The sequence below is a fragment of the Prorops nasuta genome, unplaced genomic scaffold, assembly GCF_024137725.1.
Source record: "Prorops nasuta isolate Cenicafe-Biocafe unplaced genomic scaffold, Cenicafe_Pnas_1.2 PNAS00004, whole genome shotgun sequence".
NCBI lineage: Eukaryota > Metazoa > Arthropoda > Insecta > Hymenoptera > Bethylidae > Prorops > Prorops nasuta.
Window position 1 is genome coordinate 10746441 of NW_027116801.1, and position 22693 is coordinate 10769133.

At 38.9% G+C, this 22693-nt stretch overlaps 3 protein-coding genes across 5 annotated transcripts; 1 reads left to right on the forward strand and 2 right to left on the reverse strand.

Moving 5' to 3' along the window:
- Positions 1-596: 596 nt before the first annotated feature.
- dikar lies at positions 597-11103 on the forward strand. 3 transcript variants are annotated; one of them, XM_066726216.1, is made up of 10 exons: positions 597-1187; positions 1303-1524; positions 1803-1891; positions 2083-2247; positions 2776-2892; positions 2973-3308; positions 3391-3941; positions 4063-4208; positions 4360-5774; positions 5908-11103. In XM_066726216.1, exons 2-10 carry the CDS (start codon positions 1497-1499, stop codon positions 9679-9681), a joined length of 6621 nt encoding a protein of 2206 aa, XP_066582313.1. In that variant the 5' UTR covers positions 597-1187; positions 1303-1496; the 3' UTR covers positions 9682-11103. The 3 variants fall into 3 exon arrangements, with proteins under 3 accessions (XP_066582313.1, XP_066582314.1, XP_066582312.1); XM_066726217.1 differs by having other exon boundaries at positions 597-1524; positions 1803-1986; XM_066726215.1 differs by having other exon boundaries at positions 597-1524.
- Positions 11104-11198: 95 nt separating this feature from the next.
- Positions 11199-12531, reverse strand: LOC136772783 (sex-determining region Y protein-like). The gene has a single exon (XM_066725910.1). The coding sequence runs from the start codon at positions 11877-11879 to the stop codon at positions 11199-11201; it is 681 nt and encodes a 226-aa protein (XP_066582007.1). The 5' UTR covers positions 11880-12531.
- Positions 12532-15716: 3185 nt separating this feature from the next.
- On the reverse strand, positions 15717-18622 carry LOC136772847 (uncharacterized). Its single transcript, XM_066726025.1, has 3 exons — positions 18546-18622; positions 16982-17043; positions 15717-16668 (listed from the first exon to the last, which is right to left on the reverse strand). The coding sequence occupies exons 1-3, from the start codon at positions 18558-18560 to the stop codon at positions 15969-15971; spliced, it is 777 nt and encodes a 258-aa protein (XP_066582122.1). The 5' UTR covers positions 18561-18622; the 3' UTR covers positions 15717-15968.
- Positions 18623-22693: the final 4071 nt, after the last annotated feature.

Genomic DNA, 22693 nt, shown 5'->3' on the forward strand with positions numbered 1-22693 from the left:
TAGCTCCATAAGTTAAACCGTTAAGTACCTATAAGAATTAAAGCTAAGCCGATTTTTAAACTATAAAGCTACTATATTAATGAAATATAAAAATATACCTAATATTAAAACTCCATACTGTATAAGTAATAGCTAGAAATTATATAATAAATAAAACGCGCGCGCTAAAATTATTATCATAATCTTGATCACATGGAATTTGACGTCATTGATGATGAAAAAATCGGTATGGCTGAAATTTTGTACCATGCAAGGACTACTGATAAAATATTAATTTTCTTTTCTTGAAAACATTGTTTAACCATATTAAAAAATAGCATAAAACATTGTAAAAATTGGGAATATAATATATCAATTTAATAATTGTAGTTTTAACAAATAGAAAGTCTGAATTTGTTAAGTAATTGTTTTACAATGGTGCTATTTAGGTACTGCAAAATGTATATTAAAATTTAAGATAAAATTTCAGTATTCAATTGCCGGTGTTGAAGATTACTAAGAGAGTTACCACTCTATTCCAACCTGGTTATTCTATGCTCTATTGGTGGTTCGCTTCGCTCTACCCTGCCTGCAGTTGCATCTCATATTCCGGAACTCGGATCCGCCTGTAGCTGTATATGTCTACATTGGTGTTTGTGTATTAGTGCGTTTTGGGATGAGCTGATGGGACAAGTGAAGGAACGTAAAAACACAACAGAATTCCGTTATGGGGGGAAAGCAGCTTGAAATTTTGCCGATAGTGAACTTCCTGGCCAAGCGTCATTGAACTACATACATATGCGTACTATATGTATATATATATATATATATATATACAATTATTTCATTCCCGTCTAAAGGAAAACTGTCTCTGGCGAGTTGGCGACTGCAACTGAAAACTGGCAGCTTCTATCCAACAGTGTTTTCATTTTAGCGTGCTTACTAAAATTTCGCGTGATTCTTGAAGAATTTACCGGATTTTGTATTTTCTGAAAGTTTGATTGCAGTTTGTCGATTAACTTTTCCACGGAAAATCGTTTCTGGTGAACGCAACTGAAGACTATCTGTTTTATAGACAAGTGTTTTCATTTCATAATGCTTCGGGGAATTTTGTATGATTTTTGGTTTAATTGTAGAATGGTGTGTGTTTTACGAGTGACCACTGGCACTTGTCGATAAGGTTTCGAAAGTGTGCGCAGTTTGTTTTGGTTGGTTTTTGAGCTAAAGTAACAATACAAAATACAAATATGTGGTGTGGGAACAGAGTTGGTTCATTGTATTTTATGCTGGCCTCTACGGATGTCATGCTACCCGGGTGAGAAGAGCAGCCCGGTTTTTTTTTCAGAACATCTCTTCTCTTCTTTTTCTTCCCATTAATTGCTCGAAGATTGTGTCGCCGGTGATACATAAGATTTTCTTGGCGTCCTCTCCGACACAATATCCCGTCTCGAGTTTAGCATTAATAAATTTGGCTATCCTGACGTGACCTGCCCGGTTTGCCCGCCACACGACGGGTTATGTTTCCCACCTTCATCGGAATCTTAGGTCAGTTGTTATATTTCAACTATCAACAATAATTTCTTTCCCCTTCTCTGCTCTTGCTATCTATTCATTAATATCCCACGATTTTCTCACGCTCGTTCATCCTTCATCCTCGGATATCTTCTGTATTATTTATTTAATGTATATATATACATTTTGTCAAACTTCCGAAATCTCCATTTGCCTAAATTTTTCCTTATATTTAACAATCATTCATTGATATCTTTACCAAGTTGAGTAATTCTTTAGAATACTATAATATAAAGGGAAAACTATTGCAGATATTCAATCGTGGTGGGAGGTGCCAAGTATAGCACATTTCTGCTCATTATTTAGGGCTGCCTTCAACCTTCTGGACTTTGATATCGAGGTACCTAAATAAATGTTAGCTTATACTAATAAGCAATGTTTGTAGCATTTGATAGTATCGCTTCAACATTTGAGAACTAAATAAATGAAATTCAGGTGTGTTCAACAGCTATATTAAAACAGCTTTTGCTTTCTGCTTTATTATCTTTTTATTGTTTCTTCGTGCCAATATCTGATGAGTTTTTATTTTAGGACTTAGAAGAAGCACTGTTAACTGATGGAGGTACAGAAGGACGATTATTGCAAGAACTAATTGTTAAATTACTAGAGGGCTGTTTGTCAGATGACACTCGCAATGACATCTCCACTTTTAATTATCAGATGTTTCTTCGTCGTGTTTTTCGTAAAAAGTGTCAGGTACAGAATATAATTATTTGTAAATTTTATATGCATAATGTTTTTTTTATCTTGGACAGTAAAATGGGTCAACGACTGGCCATAACAATCAACAATATTACAAAAAAAATTAGTTTCTCTCAAAATGAGAGACACACGATAATGCTATTGATTTGACCTTAGAACAAATTAAATAAGGCCAATTCAAGGTTATAATTAATTTATTACAAGGCACTATATACTTGCTATTGTATATTCTTGAAGCTAGCCTCTCAAGAGCTTTGTAGTGTTTTTAAAAGCTTTATATTTCATTTACAGGAAGTAGTGAATGCCATTAAAGGAATTAATAGTAACTTTAAAAGTTGATTTTAATGATAATACTCAAGGACAAAGCAATGGCCTTCTTTTACATTTTCCTCTGACCTAAATAAGTTTTGTTTGAAAGATTTTAGGTTAGAGGTATCCGTTTCAAAATATTTTACTGTCCAAGTTACATTTGCGCACTATGTAATATTCTTAATAATGTTAACCTTTATTTTTATCATATAGGAATCCAAATGTGAAAATCCATTTAATACTGATGTAGACTTCGAATTACTACCTCTTCGTCAGAAAGTAGAAATATTACGTGCCCTCTGTGACTTCAGACTAGACGCTGAAGACGTAGTAAGTGTATCTATGTATGATTATTTATTTATAATTTGTTGGCAATAAAGTACATTTATTAATTTGCTATATTTGAATAGGAGCAGGCACTGTGTAATTTAGACTCGGATAGTCTGCGAGTCGAACCATTGGGACATGACCGTAAGAATTCTGCCTACTGGTATTTTTACGGAACTCGATTGTATAGGGAGGATTACATTGAATCAACCAGCATCGACTCATGTAAGCAGGGATCTAAGGCAAAGGACAAGAAACGTAAGAAACGTCGGAATAGAGTGGCGAGGGAGGAAGAGAAAGCGGAGGAGGAGAAAATTAGTTTAGTACATAGAGAAGAGCAAAAAACAGAAAGTGTCTGGCAAGTTGTATGCTTCACACAGCAAGATTGGACGCGATTAGCCGAAAAATTCCGCAACTCGGTAACTAAAAAGTCTATAATCATCTTCGATCCGCAATACTTTGAGAAACGATAAGCAAAGTAAACTACATTATTTTATACAGGAATACGACACAGAACGTAAACTATACCGTACACTTTCCGAAGACTTCATGCCGGAAATTCCAAAATTATTTGATTTGAAGGAGAAGCAGCAAAGGCGAAAATTATTACAACGTAATAATTCCCGTGTCCTTCGCAGTCACGAGCCCGCTGTACAAATGGATTTGGGAAAAGCTCGATCGAAGATAAAACCGAAAACAAATAAAACTTCTAAAAAGACAAACAAGAATTCTAAAGCTGTTTTCGAAAAAGAGGATATATCCCCTCCAACAATGGTGGTGCCACCTCAAAAAAAGGGTCGACAGACCAACAACTCCTTGGCTTCCGCAGTCGGTCAAATTGTAATTCATACTAGGGACGAGGTGGAAGATCTACAGAAAAAGAAAAATACAAGCCATCATGGCATTAGTAATTATGTATCTTCTTACGGCTATTCATTTGGGATCGAAGAGGAGGAGCGGCGAGTCGGCATGCACAAAGTTCTAGAGAGCTTGAAAGATCACGCTGACGCCTGGCCGTTCATCGATCCCGTCGACGAGGAATATGCGCCTAGGTATCACTCATACGTATATGATTATTTTCGATCAAGCCTTACCGTATATATGTATAAGGAAAAAGGAGAGATTGTTATTGTTTACATTTCGTTGAAAGTCGAATTTTTTTCATGCTTTTAGGTATTATAGTGTCGTGAGGAAGCCAATGGATCTTAGTACTATGGAAGAAAAACTTGAAGGAGGATCTTATAAAAGTATAAACCAGTTCAAACGAGATTTTCGACTTATTGTTGACAATTGTAGGCAATATAATGGCTCCGATAATGGTAAGAATTCGCTATTTTTTAATACTATATTTAGTTTACTCTTACTTTTTTCTAATCCCCATTCAATTTCGTAATTATAATTTCTGGGAGTTTGAATAAATGATTTTATTTATTTTGAACTGAAATAATACAGTAAACTTTTGTTTCACAGAGTATACCGAAATGGCAATTAACCTGAAGGAAGCGTTTGAAAAAGCGGTTAATCGTTATTTAGAGTCGGAAACCTCTAGCGACGAGGGTTCACATTCGCCGGGGTCAGTTACAGACTCGCCACCTCCTTCGCACGTAGCTTTGTCATCTCAACAAAGCTCTAAGAAACGTATAAAAAAATCAAACAAAAAATCTAAGTCGACCAAAGCAATTCACAAAAGGAAATTAAAGTTTGCTATAAAAGAGGAAGAGAAAAGTAGTAACAATAGTGTAAAAAGTGTAAAGGATAAGAAAGGGAAGAAAAAGTGTAAAAAAGCAAAAAGTGAAAAGGTGACTGAAGAGGAAGAAGAGGAGGAAGAGGAGGATAAAGAAGAAACAGAGAGCGAAGAGGATCTGCTTCAAGCGAGTGTAACAGAGTCTAAAAGAAGAAAAAGTGCAACCATGAGTGATCTTCCTGAGAAAACCAAAAAATTTACGGCCAAAGAAATCGCGGACAAGAAAAAATCGAGCAAAAAAGCTGCTGCTAAAGATGGAAAATACGTAAAAAATGTGCAGTCGACTGCCTACGAGGACGTCAAAGAAAATAAGGAGTATTTTGAGGAAGGGTACGAGGATATTTCGCCTACCAAATCAAGAAGTAGAAAAATTGATAAGCACGATCTAGAAAATAATCGTAAAGAGGAAAAAAGTAAGAAAAATAAACAAAAAGAAATATTGGCAATCGATGCTGATCTGAAGGAGGAGGAAGGGCAGGAGAAGCTGAAAAAGGAGAATGAGGAATCAAAACCATTTAATAATAAAGGTAAGAAAAGTCAAAAGAAGGAAAAGAGCGTGCTGAAAAATGTTTCTAAAAGTGACGAGAAGAGTAATAGAAAAAATTTGACGAAAGAAAAGGATAAAAAGTCTAAACGAAGTAAAGAAGAGAGAAGTAACGGTGAAGTAAAAAGTGAAAAACTTTCCAAAGATGTACGCCTAAATAGTGCGGTTGATTCGAAGAAGCGTGAAAATCCAAAAAAGCTACCTGCGTCGATAGCTAACAAGGACCTAGAATCGCTTGATAGTTTAAAGGATAAAATAAGTGAGAGAAGACGCGAGGAAGAACTGAAACAGGAAAGAGAAAAATTGAAAAAAATAGGAAAACACGAGAATCATGGTGTATACTCGAAAAAAGTGCCTTCAAACGGAAGTACCTTCCACGATGTTGATAAAAGCAGTCCAAAGCGTTCGAAATCTAAAAAGACTACAAAAGACAAGAAGAGTTCGACTGTGGAAGAGAAAAAAACGAGCCAAGATCAAGATTCGACCGAGCCAAAGAAAGGAATTAAAGGCTCCACGAGCAAATATACCAAAGGTTTTGGAAAAGAAGAGAGTTCAGCAATACAGGCGTTGAACCAAGCAACGGAGCAAACTCTTAACGTAAGCTTCAAATATTTTCCTACATTCATTTTGTCCATTATTCAATCATTTAGTTTATTATGATTTCTATAAAATTAAACTATACCTTTACAATAACTTGCATTAAGGATCTAATTAATTGTTGATTTCACAGGATATCAATAAGTGGTTGGATGATGCTCCACGATTATCAGAGTTCTCTTCCGGGAGTGATTCTCCGGTGTTCCACCCTGCAGCAGATTCCAGAAGACCAGGTGGAAAAGCAGAAATTTCACGCAAACGTCCGAGCGCCATAAAGATTTTTGGACCGAATGGTCCAACGAGGCCTAAGAAGATTCAGCGTACCATAGATAGATTACAGCCAGGCAAAAGCAAGGGTAATTTACTCTTGAAGAAACCCATTAGTTCTTCGAATGCCAATACCAGTGACGCAACGGTCAATCCTCTTACTACTGACATTGATCCATGTAGCAAAGATACCGATGACGAACCAAAACTTAGCTTGGGAACGGTTTTGAAAAATGTTGACTCCATCCAGTCTATCTGCAAGAGTATGGCTCCGTCACCGAATACGAATTTATCAAACGAAGATGAGGACGATGACCCAGCCGGACCTGCCTCACCCAAAACTGCCACGAAAGAAGAGAAATCTTTGACTGGAAAGATTGCTTCGAGGGAATCGACGAAGGAGACTTCCAAGGACAGCGAGTTGAAGCCGGATGATTCACAAAAGCCAAAATCGGCTACGCCCAATCTGAGTGCGTGGTTCAAGGCTTTTGGAGCACCAAAATCCAAAAAGAAGGAAGAGGAAGCTGACGAAAACACGACGAAGAAATTTCCCGAAGGACAAGACGGGCATTGTAGCAGGCAGAGACGCATGAGCGCTGAAGGAAGCAGCGTGAGCGAATCAGTCTCGAGTTTTTCCCAAGAATCGCCTCCTGGTCATCAAACGCGTTCGCCTCAGAGTCAACCGGTTGTACCTCCAGTTGAAACGCAAATGCGAGGTGCTGGATTTTATCAAGATGCCTTATCAACTGGAAGCAGTCCCTACAATAGTCCATATTACGCCACGCCTCCTAGATACAGCGCCCAATTGCCACCAACGCCATCACCACAAAATCGTATCCTCTCACCTGCGTACCCTTCCACCACCACCACCTTTGATCAAGCAGCTTTATATTCCCAGCCTTCCCAGTCTCCTCAAACTTACCAAAAGTCCCCTCAAGACGGTTCGACCGAGCCTTATCGACAAATATCTCCCACTTTCTCCCATCATTCCCCACAAAGCAATTTTTCTCAGAATTCTCCACAGTGTGAGACTTATACTCAATTAGGATCCAGCAATCCCAGTCCTACTGTCTATTCTCAACATTCTCCTCAGCCTCCATCGCAAGCCTTTCCTCAAGCATCACCACAGCCCCTACAATCTTTCTCCCAGCAATCACCACAGCAACCACCTACACCAAAGTATTCTCAGTCTTCCCCCCAAAGCGTTGCTACCAATTATTCCGAACCTTCATCGCCAAACGTACCACCAAGTTATTCCCAGCAACAAGCTCCAACACCAAAAGAGCATCCCTCCTACTCCCAGCCCAACTCTCCTATAAATACACCAAATTATTCACAACCTTCTCCCCAGCAACGATCGCCATATCCCCAGCCATCCCCTCAACCATCAGGTTACTCTAGAGTGTCTCCTCAGCAACTTTCGTCGAATTATTCACAATTATCACCTCAGGCAACAGGACCACCATCAGTTTACTCGCAATCTTCCCAGCCAAGCTATTCGCAGGCTGGACCCGAATCTCCACATCAGCCAGGCTATTCGCAGCCTTCTCCCCAGGCTTGTAAATATCCTCAATCATCCACCCAGGAGGGTCACAATTTTTCGCAGCCGTCACCTCAAGGAACGTCCGCATTTTCGCAGCCGTCGCCTCAGAACTCTTCATTTGCCAAGACTTCACCGCAACCGCCGGCCAATTATTCTCAGAAAACGTCGCCACAACAGCCTCCACCGAGCTACTCACACCCACAGACCTCTACGTCAGATTATCCTCAATTATCTCCACAACAGCGAGCCTCTCGAGCGTACCAACAGCAGCCATCACCGCAACAGAAACCAGTATGCTCGCCGCAAACGCTTCAATCTCCTGCGAGCTACTCTCAACCGTCGCCTCAGCAGACTACAAACTACGTCCATCCACACGGAACTAAGAATGTGGACGAATACACAGCTAGTTCAGCTTTACAGAACGTTCAGTCACCCTATCTGCCACATTCTTCTTCAGCATCGGTCTCCACGAGCGGAGATGACCGACGAGACCTGGCTAAGCCCACGGAAAGCAAGCCAGGCGTGGACCAAGCAAGGAGTTTCATTCAACCCGAGGCTACCTTGGGTCTGAGCTCCGAGCACCAGGTTTACCAACCACCAACTCAGTATCCACCCACTTATCCATCTAGTTTTTCCAGCATAGATCTCCAGCGTTCGGCACCAAGACACTCCATACCCGAGCAGCAACAGCAGCAGCAACAGCAACAGCAGCAGAGTCACCATGAAAGATCGAGTTTTCCTGACATCAGTGACTCGTTGAGTGCCCAGAAATACACTCAACAGAGGTTCCACGTGAAAGCTGCCAACCCCAATGAGCAGTTGCAGCAACAGGAGCAGCAATCTCAGCTTCTGGCTTTCCAGCAGAATCTCTCTGCTCACGAGTCTCTGTACCAGTCGAGCTTTCCAGCGTCTGGATACCCAATGGCAAATTCCAGACCTGTCTACCCTAGTCCACACTACTTTGATGCCAGCGGGAAGCCAGCGCCCGGTGGGACATCGAATCCGTCACTGGGCGGGGCTCATCCTCCTGTGAAGAAGCGAGCTTACAACGACTCGGGGGAGGCAGCGCGAAATTTGTCGCAAGATCCACGGTCGGGACAGGAGCAGTACGGGTACGACCCGATGCTGGCTCTGGCACAACAGGAAGCTGTGCCGGTGAGCCAATTCGACAGCGCGTACGCAGCAAGTTTGTCCGACTCTATCGTGGCTAATCCTGCGTACGCCAGACTGGGCTTGGGTCTGGTTGGTCGCAGCACCAAGGACCAGCAGCAGCTGCTAACGATTCCTCGGCCACCACCGACGAAGGCCGAGCATTTGGCGTACGCACGCTCAGCAACCACGTCTAATCAAGAGTTGGAGCTTCTGCAGAACTTGCAGAACGCAACGTCGAAGAATACACAGGGTATGTTGTCGATACCAAGGAGAGTGACCGAGGTGACTAGAGCAGCGTCACCAGCGACGACCAAACCGAAGAGGGGTAGGAAAAGCAAGCAGCAGCACCAACACGAACAACAAATAGCAGCAGCAGCTGCTGCTGCTGCAGCGGCCAGTGCTGAGCAACAAAACGCAGGGATACCAGGTTTTCCACAGTACACCACTGCTGTTACAGATCCGATATCTTTGAAAAATGCTCCTGTGGTTTCCGCAGGCAGCAGCGCCTTCAACTTTGCTCCGCCGGTCAGTTCCACTGCGGCCAGTTCACCGTTCTACGATAAGGATGCCTCAGCAGCGGCTGCTGCCTTTGCGTTCCTCGACGAGTTCCGTAATCCCAGTTATTACAGCATGGCCTTGAGGCAGCAGCAGCAGCAGCAACAGCAACAACAGCAATCTCAACCAGCGACCGTCAGCGACAGCACTCAATCAGCTTGCACAAAGCTGGGCAGCCAACCAAATCCACCGAGGAATTACGCAGCTCATCCGTTTCTTCATTCCGCTCAGAGAACGGCTGCTGCCTATGGACCACCAGTCTCAGCTTACGTCACTCCGCACGGTCCCAACTTAGCGATGGACCCTGCGGCTTATCAGCAGTATCTTCACTCCTTGTACGCTCTTCAACCGCCTCCTCATCATCACAGACCCACCTGGCCCCACCTTTAGCCGATAAGATCCTTCTAGTACGCCCACCTCGTTAACTTCGACTCCGGTAAACGAACGAGCTCAGCAGCTCTCTAGTGTTTAACTATTCGCACGCACGTTACAGCGTGCAATTATCCAAATTCATTGAATATTTATTCCAATAACTGTTAAGTTCCGATAGAGCCATCATCCAAACATTAGGGCCATTGGTTGTCTCTTTTTTAAGAAATCGAAGCTTTTCTTTTTACTTTTTGGACCAAGTGGGCAACCAATGGCCATCTGTTTTTATCGCTCTCTTCCCTCATATTTTCTTTTATTGAAACAATGTCAATCTTATATTGATGATAATCAAATGTATTTTCTTTCTTATATACTTTCATTTCTGCTTTTTAATTTTTTATGATTTTACACGTTGTTTCCCTCCGATCGAATTTATTCTCCAATTGACCACTCCGTATGCCTACCGGAAAAGGGTACGATTATTTGTTATGAAATCACGTCTCTGTAGTCATATGTACATATAGCGTACTGTTAAAGTAGGTTTTTTTATAGTTTTCCAACAATTGGTTGATCTGTAACGGGAGTTCGTCAGAGTGGAAGGATCCTTAGGGAAGGTTTCTTCATCGTGATGCGCTCCTTCAACGCATATTTTCGATGTGTCGGGACGCTAATTATGCAATATCAAAAGGCTCGTACTAACGACAAGCGATCATGGTCCCCGTCAGAGCCATAAATTCGTTACATACCGTTATATAAATATATGAATATAGTATATTTAACTCAAGCGTAGAATTTTTACGTGTCGAACCGTTTCATGAGTCTCTGTATCATATCGTGCGCAAGATGTTGTTGGTGGACGTAACGTAGTTTACGTTGATAAGGTATTAATTGATAAGTTAGATGACTTCTTTCTGTATATAAAGCACATATCCTCTTTAACTAAGATTCTACCTGCGAAGAGGTATATACATATATATACATACATATATATATATATATATATATATATATGTATACACACAAAAATATAAATATAGTATATGTTTAAAACGCAATTACGCTCGGTGCTTACCAGACTTGAAATGATTCTCGTCAAAACGAGAAATGACGACAGTCGAATGCATTTATCGATAGCGAAACAACACCTGTAATACACTATATATAAACTGGCAAAAGACACTTCGATCCACCTTCATCTCTACAAAATCTCCGATGACATGCGATATATTTCAATCTTAAAACTTCATGTGTATATATAAATATATATATTTACACGCACATCGTGACGTCTGCGCTGTAGATACATATGTCTATATATTTACGTACGCGCGCCCCAATGCCCGCGCACACACACATACACACATGTATATTTTAAATGTATATTGTAAATGTATCGATGACAGATTAAAGCACGGTTTGTTACAAAAATCCTGTAGTGTTCTTTATTTTTTAATAAACTTTTCGATTACAGTAATCAGTCTTGATTGAGTTTGGAGGAAACTTGCTGGGCTTGATCGATGAAGAATTGGAGAGGATCTTTAGTGCATAGGATGACCTTTGGACATTCCACTCCTCGCCCTGAATTTTCGTCGCCTCTCTTTCGGGTAATAAGGATCCTCGTTGATCAAGTAACGACCGGTGTTCGTCTTCAGGTAACCTTTGTTCTCGAAATCCCCGTAGTCGTGGTCGCCCTCTTCGCGATTACTGCCGTGAAATTTCGTTAACTTGTGAGTAAATTTATGACCTGTTTCAGATTCTCCACCTCTGCTGTATCCCTCCTCATACGCTTTCACGTTGGGCTCGTTCAATCCTTCAGGATCCTCAAGGTCATTGTGAGAGAGCTCTTTGTGGGGATAATGGGATTCTTCGACAGGCTTCTCGTCTAAATGATCAGATTGGTGAGATTGGACAACTGGGAAATGCCGGTGCTGATGATTATGATAACCCGGAAGTGGATCTGGCTGATGATGGTAGTTTTGCTGGTCATGATGGTCATTGTGATCATCCTGGTGGTCATCGGTGGTCTCATAGTGATTATACTTCCAAGAACTCCAATCTTCTTCATGGTGGTGTTCCTCGTGTGGCTCTTCTTTCTTGGGCTCGTGCACGTGGATGTACACCGTTTTCGTGTGAATGTGGTGCTTGATGATTTCCGGAACATGGATCTTGAAATGCACGCTGAAAGAAAAATCTATTTTTCTCTCGTATCTCTTTTCCATGGGTTGCAGTAGATTTAAGTAAATTTTAAAATAGATAGGAGTGTATAACTGTCAATAATTCAAGTACTATCTTAGACATTTTTAAAAACACTCCACCCAACTTACTGTTCTTTCTCCTCACCCCCGAAAACTCCGCATAAAATAACGAAAATTATACAAACGAGGCTTCTCTGAAATTGAAAATCAATAAGATTGTATAAAAAGTTGAATGATAATGTTAAAGTTAAATTGTTGTAATTAAAAACAGTATAGTAATGTAAATACTGATTAAAAAAGATAATAGTACAGTGTGTACCAAGATCTTGAGATTGTACAACAAATGTATATATTTATGAAGTTAATTATAGCAAAATGAAGTTATACGTTTACCACGGATGTCGACATGATGACTGGTTAGCGAGCTTAAGCGATTTGACGTTATCTCGAGATCTAGCAAGCAGTATATATGCATTCTTCCAATCGTAGTTTACTTATTTCGCAGATTTCTTGCGGCTTCTATTCTTCTGTCGTAGCCGTGACTGAGGCTTTTTTACCATCTCAATGACCAGAAGACTTTCCCACCAGATTGCACGCGTTCAATTCACAAATCAGAAGTGCCCTAGAAATCTAGGCTTGACACTGAAAAACTGGATGAAACTGAACTTGACCGTCACCGTGGCGAAAAATCCCCAACAACGAGATGATGGAAAAAGACTCTGATCGAATCGTTCGAGACCAGTAAAACCGTACAGAAATATATAGAAGTCCTAAGAAAAGTTCCTAACTAAATTTTTGCCACACTTTCAACCATATATACGCGTGCTTGATACGTCTCGGTCCATTTTATGAATCAATAAAAAAAATCCTCAAAGAATCAATCTCTATTATTATGAAGAATATGCTTTATTTTTAATACTCGTAGATCTGCGCTGAATCAATCGATAAATGAAAGAAAAATATTTATACAATCTTAGATCGAGGCACGGTATATTCTTAAAACTGAATTTCTCGAAACACAAAAAATAGACTCCAAGACATCAGTGTAAAAACGCATGGAAGAAGTTTCCTGATTTTTTCCAGCAGGAAATATTATTCATGCCAAGTCCACGAGAGAAGAAAATTTGAGAGATTTTCCGCTATCTACAAATTGTCCCTGCAATTTCCGCTTTCAGCGGAGCGATCAAAGTTAGTTAATAAAAGTCAGTCGTTAATAAAATCGCAGTTGAAAGAAAGCAAAAGGACGAGTTTGAACGCGGCGAAGGAGAGAAAAGCGTGCGGTTTTCTCGCACGAGAGATTCGGCTGGTGGGCGAATCTCTCGGCCCGGAATGACATTGCGGCCGGCATAAATTATACAATTGGCATTAGCATCTGGCAGCACGAACATTTGCAGTCGCACGAGTGCTTTTGCACGTGTTTACTTCTACCAGTTCGCTTACTTATGGCCGTAGCTCGCACGCTTCTTGCTCCGCTTTCGATTTCTCTGGCGTTTTCACTGGCGAGTAATTGACCGTGCGTCACAACGTGGAAGAAAGGAGCCAGACTCCTCGTTGTTTCATCAATCAACGCTCGTGCGACACCCCTCTTGATCCTTCAACCTTTAATCTCCCTTTCGCTATCGACCCTTCGAACTAACTCTCTCTTTGTTTTTGTATCTTTTTAACTTACACCTATTTTTTTATACAATCGAGATTAGTTATAATTTATGTCATTTATCAATTGGCAAATTTAATTTGAAAAGGAAACATGATTAGAGCTGGGGCTATGATTTTCATAAAAGGATAATCAGGAATTTGAATAATAAAATTGTACAGGTTGCTTCTGTCTAGATTTGAAAATGGGCGTGGCCAGAGTTTGGTCAGTGAGCGTGGAGAGTTTAGTCGACGTTTCTTTATATCTTTGCAAGTTGAAACGAAATTGAAAATGGATGATTTTATCAGGGAGGAAGCATTTAGAGCGCAAAGATACTTTGTCGATTTCTAGAAAGATACATCTGAGGGAGGATAGTGGAAGAATTGACAGTCGCAAGCGAGGCGTCCAAGTTTCTCACGAAATGCTTTTTAAGCTGCGATCCGCTTGGCTAACCGCCCCTTTTAGTATATATAAAAGCGTAGATGCTCGCAGCTCGCGCACAATACGCTCGTCAATTCTTTAAGAGTGAACAAAAATAACAGGGAAGATTTTCCACGTTTCAAACTGTTTTGCCTTTTGTGAATGGAGTGCTGCGATGAATAACAAATATCTGGTTTGTAAGGAAATCATTCAGAGGGTGTAACAAACTTTTTGTATCGATTTAAGAAGGTTTTCTTAATTTTATCCGGTTATAGCTCTTCTATTCTCATTAAAATAATTTCTGGCTGATTGCTATAGGGTGTCGGAACTCTAATTTTTAAAGGTCGATAATTCAATATCCAAGGCACTTATCTTAATGGGAATTGAAAGGTTGTAGTTGGATAACTTTGGACAACAAATTCCGTTGAATACGTGCAAAAATTTTGTTACACCTTGTACACCCCTTATTAAGGTGCAAATTAATCTCTAACTGTGTTTTTTTTCTAGTGCTTTCTTTATCTTCTCCTTTTGATCGCCTTGGTTCAACATTCAACACAGTCGTACGTATCTGTATATTTTGATAATTCTTGTTTTGTATTTTAATAATTATTTTATAATTCATTGTCCATAAAGAGTACAGACTTCGTAGATTTTTACTTAAATTTTATCAAAAACGTCGCTTCAAAAAAAGCTATGAAACATTTTTATTTTTTTTCTGTAATAGATAGTCTTTTAATTTTGTAAGACTTACATTTTTAAATTACTTGCTTTATTTTTTATTGTAGAATATTACTTTTTGCAGAAAAAAGGTTGTTATTCACGTACCGTACCGTGTGAAGAATATCAAACACACGCACACAATCTACAAGATCATTCCACATCATGAGAAGCACAAGGAGAGTCATGGCGGGGGTGGTAGTAGTTACGACTTCTACAAAAGATAAAGCTGATTACTTGGACATAAAGAAATGAATATAAAGTGATCCAAAGAGTAGTGAATTATATAAAATAGAATTCAGTGAAGCGTTGAATATTTAAAAAGTTATCCAGTATTAAAAACTTCCAATTTTATTTCACAGGAAAGATTTAAAATTTCGACTTAGAAAAAGAAACAACAGTTATTTCGTAAGTGTATGATTTCAGAACCTGAAATTATTCTGGCTCAAGAAAAATAACATGAGGATTGACGATAAATTGTCTTTTCAATTGAAAGTTGATTCAAGCTAAAACAACAATCTAAGAAAGTCAAGGGGAACGAGATTAGTGGATAACGATGATTTATATTCTATCATTAAGAGAAATTGTATCTACCATTTATTAAATAAAAACTAGTTAATTTATTGCAAAAAATTGAAAACATGAGTATTATTCATGTATTATGCTAGAATTGTATTAATCAGTTACATGATAAGCATATTGACAAATATGATTTGGAATTGATTTACACGCTTATTTAATAGCATTAAGGATAGGCAATAATAGGCGAGAAGGTTGAGTTTTAAGAGTTCAACTAGCCGTATCCAACACACAGCATAAGTTTAAGAAAACAAGTTTAATGCTCCGAATAAAACGATGATTACCTTTCCAATGATCGTTATCAGCACTCCGATCTCCATCAAAGGAGCTCATTAAAATCAAACCAGAATGGAGTTCCCCAAGGAATTATGATTTCACCAGGAGAAAAAACAGAACAAACTAGATTTGTTTAATAATACAGTTTATTTATTGTAACATGAGAAACAAAACAGTTAAGTGTTAACGGTTCATTAAAAAGTGATAACAATGAATAATATCGCTATACATTAGCTTTGTCAAGGAATTAAGGTATGGAAAAGGACTAGTTAACGAAACCAGAAAAAGGGACAGGTTAAGACAAACGAGTTTTGTTAACTCATTTTTTCTCTCGCTCTCTTTTTCTCATTCACTCTCTCTCTCTCTCTCTTTCTAACAATAGTAAATAAATAAAAACAAAAAATATCGTAAGCAATTTCGTCCGAGCGACCTGGAAGATTTCGGAGACTGTTTCGGAAAAGTGAAAGTCTAAATGATGAGGGAACCAATCAGCGTTCGTTGATTTCTTCTCGAACGTCGTATCCGGAAGAGGGTAGGTCGTATCCAACCAGGCCGTAGCGATAACTTCGACTGATTCCGCCCCCGTGTCCGCCATAAGGACCCTGACTAGCGCTGAATCCTGAACTTTGACCTTCCGAATGACCACTGATACCAGAAATTCCTTCTCCGTGACCACCAATACTGTATCCTCCGCTGACTACAGCGTGACCTTCGCTGATTCCGGACGAGATCTCCGAGTGGCCACCTCCTATTCCTCCAGATATGACCGCGTGACCCCCGCCGTGACCACTCGAGATTCCTCCGTGACCAATTTCAGCATGACCACTGGAAAGGCCAACTTCCTCGTGACCGACTCCACCGTCGATCTCACCCCCGGAAAATCCTCCATGACCACCAAAATCGTGACCTCCGTAGCTCACGCTGTTCTCCCCTCCTTCGAAGCTGTGACCACCGCCTCCCAAACTGTGACCACCGATATCTCCGCCCCCAAAGCTGTGACCCTTGGAAAGAAAGACGTGACCACCTAGATCGCCTCCTCCCTCGTGACCTCCTAGGTCAATTGGCTTGCCCACCGTATATCCCAGTACTTCGTACTTATCGTCCTTTCCATGGTGTATGTGCTTGACGATCGTATGTGTGTGCTTGATAGTCTTCACCTTGTACGGTACGTGAATAATCACATGATGACTAAAAAATTATATTGCAGAATTAGCAAAGTCAAAAATTGTTTAAATTCTTACAGTATCCATAAAGAGATCTTTCTAAAAATTGCAACAATTTCTCACTATAAATATTATTATGGTCTAAGGAAGTGTAAATCAACGTTAAAAAAAATTGTCACTAAACCGAAATCTCATTATGGATTATGGATAATTTAAAAAATTGCGGATTTATATAATCCTTTATTATTTGCATCGTAGTTAAAGTTTTACAGAAAAACCACTATTTTGTTATTGTTGTTGAGGTATAGCACTAGAGATATCTTGCATTATCCACTCACTGTTCATGATCGTCATCGGCCTGAATCGAGTGGAGGAGCGGGAGCAGCAAGAGAGAGATGAGCTGCAAAGAGATACAAACGTTTCTTTAAAAACTGGGCCACAACAGTATTTTCAATTTTAATCGCGACTTTCTAGGAAATTACTCGAATTGCAGCTGAATGACGTACGCAATTCTTTGACTGTTCGCCGCATGCAACGATTAAAAAATAAACGTCCAGACGAAATCATTAAAGCTACTTTATCAAAATAATGATCACGCAGCTATATAGAACGAGATCATCTAACATTTTTTATATAAATAATAATCGTGCAAAAATCTTCAATGCTCTTGGTAACTATTCAATTTTGAAACTAACTTGACCTTGAAAATCCATTGTAAAACACTCGAGATGATCAGCGATATGACCAAGCCGAATCGATAAACCGGAAGTGAAAAGAATTGACCGTTATGCTGAGGTTTGGTGAAAATCTTGAGACATGACAGATGAAACGCTATTAATAAAGAACGAACTATAATATTTACAACAACCGTTTGATTTTTGGTGTCGAAGCTTCGTTTCACTGCACTTTTTTACAAAAACGACCTTGAACATCCTTCAGATATTAACCTTGAGACGGTCAATAAAGAGATTTTATCAAGCCGGAGAACCGGAAGTGGAGCAAACATTCCGTAAAACGTATTATTTCCAACGTTTGACAAAATTGTATGGATAAAGAAAAACTGCAAATTTTTACTACAAAATTCCGGCAATTAAAATTCGTTTGACCTTGACGAAATCCTGTCGAACATTTTTCACTGCACTTTAAACAAGAACCACTATGAATGTCTATGACGATTGAACACTAAATATACCGACAATCTTAATGTTTCCATTAGACTGAAAAAAGTTCAGGGTTAATGACCCTGAACCTAGTCACGTAATAATGGTAAACATAAAAGCTAAAGAAATTCGTTCAAACCAGAAGTGGAATGAGCTTATTCCAAAACGAGTAATTCCCAATACCCGACAAAATTATATAAGCAACAATAACAATTTATTGCGAAAAAATATCGTTAAATTAAAAACCATTCGATATCGAAACATGTAACCTTCGGAATTATATTTCTCACTGTGCACTTGAACCAGTAACGACCTTGAACACAAACGTTCCAGCAGACTTAGTATTTCCATCGGACCGTAATTAGTTCAGGGTTAACGGCCCTGAGACTACTGAAGCAATAACGAAAAAAAGAACAATTCATCCAAACCAGAAGCAAAAGAAACTTACCCCCAACGAGTAATTCCCAATAACCGACAATATCCTATGAACAATAACAACAAACTAACATTAAAAAAAATCGTTAAACGAAAAACCGTCGGACACGAAGAAAATCCTCCGGACAGGTTGTTCACTACACTTGAAACAGCATAAACAAAAACGACCTTGAACACTAAACGTACCAGCAATGTTCGAGATTCCCGCGATTAGTCGAAGGTCATTGACCTTGGGAGAGATCGCGGCATAAGTGGATGAGACAAAGGATAACGCGAGTCACCGAAACCAGAAGTGGAGTAAACTTACCGCGAGGCGAGTCATTCTCGTCGATCTAGGAAAACTGTCGGTCCGTAGCGATAGGTCTTTTTCCACCGTATCCCCGATTCTATCCTCGAGCAGCCCAGGGGACACTGTGCACGTTTCTTATTCGACGTTGCCTATTTAAACTGGCTCGGCTTTTATAGCGTAGCAGCGATACGAATCCGATAAGAAGAATGAAAGGGAGACTTTTGCGCCGAATGCGTAGCTGCACTCTCGTGAAAGGAGTAATATAAGCCTAGCGGAGACTGGTCCAGTGGCGTTGAAAAGAAAAATCGAGCATTGGGAGTGCCGATATCTATTTTACTCTCGTTCCCGCGGAACACCACGCTTTTTCCATTTATCTTTTATGAATCTATTTCCGGCCGACGCCGCCGCGATTCTTCCGGCAGCTTCCGCCTTCTCGGGAAAGCCAGGGTCAACGTCCAAGATCAACTTAGCTGCCTCCAACGTTTAACGCTGCTGCAACCACTTGATAGGATCCTTAGAGGGAGAAGGTTGTTCATCTCCGATTCAACCCCCTCCTCCCCTCCCCACCGCCCTTTCTCCCACCATCCCCGCACCTCTTCCCTCCTACGCCTTTCACTCTCCCAAACAGCTCCAAGATAAACGTTAAATCTTAATTGGGCGACTTGTTCGCTACTCCCGCGTCTGTTCTTAGAAGGGTATTTTCTCCTGTGCCCTGGTACCTCTTACTCGACTGATTCAGTTCAACCGTAAATATATATATATATATATATATGCTAAATGTTAATCTTGCCAAGTCTTTCGTACAACAAACAATATTCTCTTTTCTTTTTTTCATTCTGCTTATTTTACCCACTTTTCACAATCGCGTTCTCTTCTATTTTTAGCTTCTCTAATCGCGTCTGTTCTTGGAAGGGTATTTTCTACCGAGCCGTAGCTGGTACCTTTACTTGGACAATTCACTCGAAGCGTAAATACAATGTGGTAAATACGTGTTATAATTCTATTGTTTCGTTTAATAATTCAGTTTCTCTTCCTTTTTTTTTTTAATTCCCTTTCTTGCACGTATTTCACATTTTTCTCTACTTTCATATTATAAACCTGAATTTTGTTTATGTGTTTTTTCGTAATTTTTTCAAGTGCTGATTTTAATATTCGTCTGTACTACTTAAAATATTAATCAACTAAAATTAATCGAACGAAATAATAAGTAATTCTTTCTGTGGGTTTGCATTGCTCGTTTTATCTTTTTTTATGTGCATTCTTTCTCAAAATCTAAATTAACGTAAATATTCATGAAAAAGTGATTAATGTTTGATTTAAATGTCAAATTTAAGACGAGATGTTAGCTTTAAATTGATTTTAAGTCGAGTCTATTGTTAAAAAAATTATGCTACTTTTTTGAATTGTTTCAACATTTTTCTAGCAGAAAAATATTTTCTGAAATTCTTGTCGTACAAGCATGCGTCATTTCCGATAAGAATCTTTGCGATTCCCAGTGGCGAATTCACTGGACTAGAGACCATTCGATACTTTGGATGCTTTCACCGGTCTCGGATATCGCGTGTTGCCATCTGAAAGAACTGTATGTGCGATATGTGAGACACCGTCTAGCGTCGTCTAGGAAAAGACGAACGAAGCCTTCCCAAGTCTGTGCTCGGTAAAGCGTGAATTTCCTCTTAAATCTTGCTCGTGACCACGATCGAATAAGAATTTTCCTATTTGTTGCTATTTTTTTAATAAAATACGCAACAAACCTCTTGTCTCGAATCCTTCTTGGTACCACTCTAGACAATTTAATACTTAAAAAATTAATTTAAATGATAACAAAAAAAAAAATAAAGTTAAAAATCATTTCAACCCTACAGAATTTTAATTTGTCATTAATTTGTTCATGATTTTTGCTTGCAAGAATAACTTCAAGGAAATTTTTGCAATTTGGTTGACCAAGGTTCATTAGGTACGTCGTTATATCGTGTTACTTGGATGGACAAGGATAAATTTTCCAGAGGTGATGATTAATGACAGCATGGATGATAAAAGTTTTTCGCGAATGTGAACGGATAAATGAAAGGAAAGTTGAGTGTATAGTGAGCTGGCAATATTGTAAGTTTATCGAGTAACGGCGTGAACCGATTTGTCCTGATTGTGAGGAGCCAAGTCGAGTTCTGTGTGTAGAGTTCCCCCACTCTGGCTGAAAATATTCATTACCGCTAGCATTTGCCGATTCCGCTCTACCTTCACCGACATTTCCAAGTTGTTCTCACTGTCATGGCCATTTCTGTCATCCTGCAATTTGCCAGTGATCCACAGCAGCTGTAAACTTCACTCTCATTATATTCCCATTCATCATCCCATCCGTTTCCTCTTTTACATTATTTATATAAATTTCTCTCGTTTTTATTATTTTTCATCCCCCCCCCCCCCCCCCCTCCTATTCCAATACCTTATTTTATCTCACCTCCTTTCACTACGGTGTATCTTATTTTTATAATTTTCTTATTTTGATATTTACATTTCACGTATATCCTCCCATGATTATTATTTCAGTATTGTTAAGTCGCTGCTTCTGGATATTAAAGCAATTTCACCGTAAACATAAATACACATTCATTTTCAGTGAAATGGTCCGATGATTTTACGCGCTATTAAACGTTTTTTTTCGCAAACTCATCAGGATGACAATTTGCGATCTCATCCGGAGTGGTATTCGCGGTATTTAGTGTCACGCTTTTACAGCCTGGTGAAAAAAGGATAAAGTGTCTCGCGTGCCGTTCCTTTTTCTTTTCACTCGACTATCTCGGGTGAAGTTTGACAGGAATGCGTATAAAACGGTCTCTTTGTACATTTTATAAAAGACGATTTCTCTTTTGCTTCGTCCACCAATCGCATATAGCCGAATAATCGTTCAATGAATATTATCGATCGTTTATTATACACACCTACTAATACTGATATATGTTTGGTACGAAAATTCGAATAGAGTCCAATAGTTACAACAATGTGAAAAATTAGTCGAGATTCGTTGATTTGTCTGACAAGTAAAAATAGTTAAAATCTATATTTTAATGGTTGTTGACATAACTGATGAATAATAGTTTCTTATACAACTACTAATATATAGTATGTTCGTGACAAAAAATTAATAGTCCAATGATAACAAATAAACTGGGTCTTTATGTAAAATGGAAGTTTGTAAATAATTGATTAGCTTGAAATAAGAATTAAACCATACATTTTTAATATATTCGGGTCTTTAATAATTTTATAAACAGTTTACATCAGTCAAGATAATTTTTAATTTAAATTTTCAAAAAATTGTATACGTTTGTGTAAAGATTGGAGTTCGATCGTAATAATAATGAAGAAATAACCAGGGTTCATTGACCTTTCTGAGAAATAGAAATAGTTCAGATCTATTATAATAAACACTCATGTAACTCAATAATCGTATCTCGTACACCTACTTCTAGTATGTTTAGTAAGAAAATGCAAATAGCCTAATAGCTGTAATAATGATGATAAAATAGTCAAGATTCATTGGCTTGTCTAGGAAAAACAAATAGTTAACGTTCTTAGGATAGAATAATCGTTTTAATGCTCACTGTTGATCGTTTCTGATAACGTCTATTATGTTTGCTATAAAAATACAAATACACCAATAACCATAGCATGCAATGATGTAAAAATAGTAAAATTACGTAGACTTATCTAGGAAGTACAGACAGTTAAAATCTATTGTAATATAAACGTACAAATAACCGAATAATTATGTGGAATAAACATCGCTGATCGTCTACTATAAAATTACAAATAGTCCAATAAATTGCTCAATGGTTGTTTTGCTCTTCCTATATAATTCCAAGCCTTTAATGTAAAAACAATTAAAAGTTCTGAATAATTTTTGCTTCCACTAGAAATTACCCGAAGGATTTTTATGTAGAAGGAAGAAGCATAGACAAATATTTTTAGCGATCGTTCACTTTTTCCTCGTAGGCCATCAAGTAAAAGTGATCAAAATTGATGATTGAAAAACCGCTAGCTATTCTTTACGTAACAAAAAGTACAAGAAAAAGACTAATCGTCGATAATCAATTTGATAACCATTTCCCTTTCTCCTTTCAACGAAGCAAAAATAACGGAATAACAAATTCAACGACCGTTACTGA

Bases quoted from the DNA above. Each gene is read 5' to 3' on its own strand.
- LOC136772847 (XM_066726025.1), bottom strand. The intron at 16,669-16,981 runs GTGAGTGGATAA...ATAATTTTTTAG, and splicing joins GCCGATGACGATCATGAACA to TCATCATGTGATTATTCACG.
- dikar (XM_066726215.1), top strand. From the start codon at position 1,497: ATGTTTCCCACCTTCATCGGAATCTTAG. The intron at 1,892-2,082 runs GTACCTAAATAA...TTTTTATTTTAG, and splicing joins TTCTGGACTTTGATATCGAG to GACTTAGAAGAAGCACTGTT. The intron at 3,942-4,062 runs GTATCACTCATA...TCATGCTTTTAG, and splicing joins GACGAGGAATATGCGCCTAG to GTATTATAGTGTCGTGAGGA.
- LOC136772783 (XM_066725910.1), bottom strand. From the start codon at position 11,879: ATGGAAAAGAGATACGAGAGAAAAATAGATTTTTCTTTCAGCGTGCAT.